General features: G+C 35.4%; 1 protein-coding gene across 1 annotated transcript; it reads left to right on the top strand.

Moving 5' to 3' along the window:
* On the top strand, window positions 1,707-2,981 carry LOC104772418 (putative F-box/kelch-repeat protein At5g03000). The gene has a single exon (XM_010497037.1). The coding sequence runs from the start codon at window positions 1,707-1,709 to the stop codon at window positions 2,979-2,981; it is 1,275 nt and encodes a 424-aa protein (XP_010495339.1).

Raw genomic sequence — 4,318 nt, 5'->3', positions numbered from 1 at the left:
TTATATACTATAGGAAAATTAATCCTTAAATGTAGCATTGTTTTGGAATTAAAAGGGAACATATATCATACTCGTTTAGAATATCTTTTAATCAGGAAATTACTTTATTTTTTTAAAATACAACAATAAACATGTAGGTTGTTAAAACAGAATAATAACACAGTTGTTACCATAAAATATTTTTTAAAAGATAACTTTTTTTCCTTTTTATTTTTATTTTCTAGTATATGATACATTGGCCGAGAAAAAAAATATTGGTAGACAGAATCAAATTATTATTTATGGACTTTATATTTTGTGAGTTTTACTTGTTATGTTTTTGGTGTATAAGGCTAATATGTAGATGATGAAAATAGTTGTGTTTGATGAATTTTGAAATTAATATGAAATAAAATATAAATTATATGAATGAAATAAATATATTAATTGAATTTTGCAAATCACATTATTGTGCTTATTCCTGTTTCTTAATACATTATGACATAACTCATCTAGAACAGTATTAGTTTACTAGTTGTCATGGCTTATTTTGATTCTATTCCTTTGACTTTTGTGAGTCTGTCTTCTTTGAATAAGTACTGAAATAATATCTTCATCTTATGAGTCTAATCAATTGCTATGTACAGTACATCTTTTGGAACATGTTCATATGTAAGATCGAATTTTATTAGTATAACTAGAATATAGCATAAAAATAATTAAAGCATAAAAATAAATCTTACCGTCCACTGGCACATGATTTTCGTGGTGGCTGTTTAGGTGCACCTTCAACTTGAGTCTTATTTCATGTGAAAATTGTAGATGAAGTTTTGCTAAAATTTTGGAGTTTTTTGGTTGCTCTGGTGTTAGATATTTTAGTGAAAAGAAGAAGGTATTTATAGGTGAGAGCTAATGAGTGTATCGTTTAGGGTTTATGTTTTTATGGGTTTTTTAAAATAAATAAATACAATGGCAAAAAGCTGTAAAAAGCTGTAAATACATGAGTTATGGAATCTCTTCGGGCGGTGAGGATCGATTGTCCTATTTTTGAGTCTGATAGCTCCGATTTGGTGGTAATGGTGCAGGCACCCGATGATTGGCCAGCCTTCTCGCATCTACTGGAAGATTTCCACACCCTACGATCATCCTTCTCATCCTTCACTTTGACTCAAATTCCAAGAACGTCAAACGTACGAGCAGACTGCCTGGCCTGCTCTTCTAGATCTTTAACTTCAGAACTCTCTTTTGTAAACTCCTCTTCTCCAATTTGGGCAACCAACTTGGGAGTCACTTTTTAGTTAATTTATTGTTTGGTTGAAAAAAAAATAATAATAATAATTGATGTTTTGTGGGTTGATTGATAAAAAATGTCATAAGCTATGTAACGTTGACACATCAGCTTGTTTTGCAAATGTGTTTCTCTATTAATATATAGAGGATTTTTAAAAAAATGTAAAAACCCTTTAGTTACATTACATTACCAGGGATAATAATGTCCACAATTATGAAATATACTAAAAATGTAATGCAAAAGTGTATACCAATAGCAAAAAGTAGATTTAGATGAAAGATTTTTCAAAGTGCAAGATATTCTACAAAGGTTCGCTAACTTCTAACTGAATTTTCAAAGTCTTACAATGGATTAAACAAGAAAAAAGAAAACAAAAAAGATGAACAAAATTGGAATACTCCGGAAGAAAAACAAAACATAACAAAGCTTTGAGCCCATGTCCAAATCCGAAGAGCCAACGCAGGAACAGAGGAAGGAAGAGGCGTCTCCGGAAGCGTGTTTGACACAAGATGTGACGCTGAACTGCCTAGCTCGTGTCTCGAGAATGGACCTCGCCGCCTTATCTGTCGCCTCCAAGAGTTATCACTCTCTAGTGGCGTCGTCTGATCTCTACAAGATCCGATCGTTGATGGATCGCACCGAAACATACATCTACGTATGCTTACTCACCCCTCCTCCTGACCCAAATCCACGTTGGTATATACTCCGACGTAGAAAAACCCTAGACGCCTCTGATCTGATTCCGATCCCTTCGCTCCCCTCTCAGCCTCCGGAAGCATCATCAGTGGTGGTGCTGGATTGGAGCATCTATGTGATCGGTGGAATGAGAAACGGGAAGAAGCGCACTTCAGATGTCTGGCTCTTGGATTGTCTGACTCACAGGTGGCGCCCCGTACCTTGCATGGGACTGGGAGTGGCTCGAGCTTACGCAGCTGCTCAAGTCGTAGATGGGAAGATTTACGTGTTAGGAGGCTGCCGTAGATTTGACCCTAACAAGTGGGGAGAGGTGTTCGACCCAAAGACTCAGACTTGGGATACTTTGCCGCCCATGCCGTCGATGCCGACAAGGAAAGAAGGCAATAAAAATATACACGACAGTGTGGTGAGGGATCAAAAGGTTTACGTAGTGGATGGAACGGTTAGAACCTATTACTACTCCCCGAGGCAAGGTCTATGGGGCTGTGGGAATCGTGGTCAAGTGAAGGGAAACCGAAGGGACTGGTGTATGATTGATAATTTGGTCTACTGTCTTAATGTGAACGGGAGTATATATTGGTTTGAGCCAGATGAGTTTGATTTGCGTGAGCCAGAAGGGATGATGGATACAAAGGAGGTCAAGGGTTTGGGCTCTCTCAAAAGGACTCTGTTTCGTTCCAGAGTGGTCCACTTTGGTGAGCATTTACGTCAACAGTGGGAGCAAGATAAGATCAAGCATGGTATAACCCCCCAAACGAAGAACCCGTTTGTTATAAGCCTCGAGTTGGAAGATTTACTTCCAGGGGCTAGACTGAGCAACTCTGGTGGGAACATTATGCTCTTCTGGGACGTCATTGAGAGGGATCGTCTTGAGATTTGGTGTGCAGAGATCTCTTTGGAGAGACGCCAAGGAGGAGATGTTTGGGGCAACATTGAATGGTCTAATGCTGTCATGACCCGTGTTCCTTTCTTAGAGCGTTATAAGGTTTTGTATTCTGTTTCTGTAACTCTCTGAATTATCAAGCTGTTTGGCCTTTTCTTCTACTGTTTTATTTTTGAGCTTCTCACAAATTTAATTTGACCGTTATACTCTCTGAAACTGAAGATAAAGACACCATTAACTTCCGGTTAACAATAGTACATCTAGTTTCTCTATTGGTGTTTCTTTGAAATTCAAGAATTTAGCTTTATGTTTCACTCTGTTACAATCCTAGTTCAATGTTATAATAATATACTAGTAAACATATGGGGAATCCTATCGAAAATGTAGAAGGTTTAGATACTATTTATTATCCTTATAAATTTACAAAATGTATTTCTTCAAGAGAATGTCAAGTGTCAAAACAACGTACACGAGTTTTCAACGTATATAGTAGGATGATCATGAACTCTTAAAACGTTTCTACATAAATACTGTGCATATTTATAGTTTAGTACTATACTAATGATTGATGCTAGCTACTACACTAAGTAGTAGTACATAATTAAGTGATTAGTTTGAACGGCAAAAATCTACCAATTAAATTTTGTACTGCAGTTAATTTACAACAAGAAATAGCCAAATATCTACTTAACAAATGCATTAAAAAGGCTAAAATCGTTTTGTTTTGACACCTCTTCGTCTCCTCCATCTTACATAACTTCTTTACCAAGTCAAATCATATATATAACCCCTACTACATTACAACATCTGTCTCCATTCCAAGCGAGAATCGAACCAAGGACTCAAAGACGCATAACAAGGACCTATTTGGTGTGTCATATATATCTTCGTAATTAATGTATGTATCGTGTTGTGTGGTTTCGTTTCTTCTTCTTTTTTCATCGTGTGTTTTTTTAATGACCTTTGAAATTCTTAATCCTAGGATGTCTTTTGTTTTTTTTTTTTTCTTGAATCTGTTGTATGTTACATTTCTCTTAGCCTCTAACTTTGATAATCTTTCTTCATCTTGACTAATAGTGCATGTAAATTCTGTCTATCTTCGGTTGTATCAGAATATATGAATGTAGAAATTGGTTTTTTTTTTTTTTCTTAATATTTCAATGCTTCGTTGACTCTCTTTTTTCTTATTATTCTTTTTTTGAACATTGAGCTTTCTTTGTTGATATATCGTTGTCAAGTTATATATATGGACTTGATATTCTTTGATTTCAAGTTGAGCAAAAAAAGACTGTTCACTGGATTTTAAAACCTAGTCTTCTACTCACGCATCTCTTAATATAACAATAGGCGTAGAAACTACATTGATTTAGTATCTCTTGGCATGATAAATGTGTAATAACAATAGCTAGAACACAGCATCTTCTAAGTTTTCCATGATCAGATTTTGTTTTTTTTTTTTTTTTTTTTTT

Source organism: Camelina sativa, chromosome 20, assembly GCF_000633955.1.
Source record: "Camelina sativa cultivar DH55 chromosome 20, Cs, whole genome shotgun sequence".
NCBI classification, from domain to species: Eukaryota; Viridiplantae; Streptophyta; class Magnoliopsida; order Brassicales; family Brassicaceae; genus Camelina; species Camelina sativa.
The sequence above is the reverse complement of the archived record's forward strand: the minus strand, read 5'-3'. Positions and strand labels throughout refer to the sequence as shown.

Coding starts and splice junctions, on each gene's coding strand:
- LOC104772418 (XM_010497037.1), top strand. CDS start 1,707: ATGTCCAAATCCGAAGAGCCAACGCAGGAACAGAGGAAGGAAGAGGCG.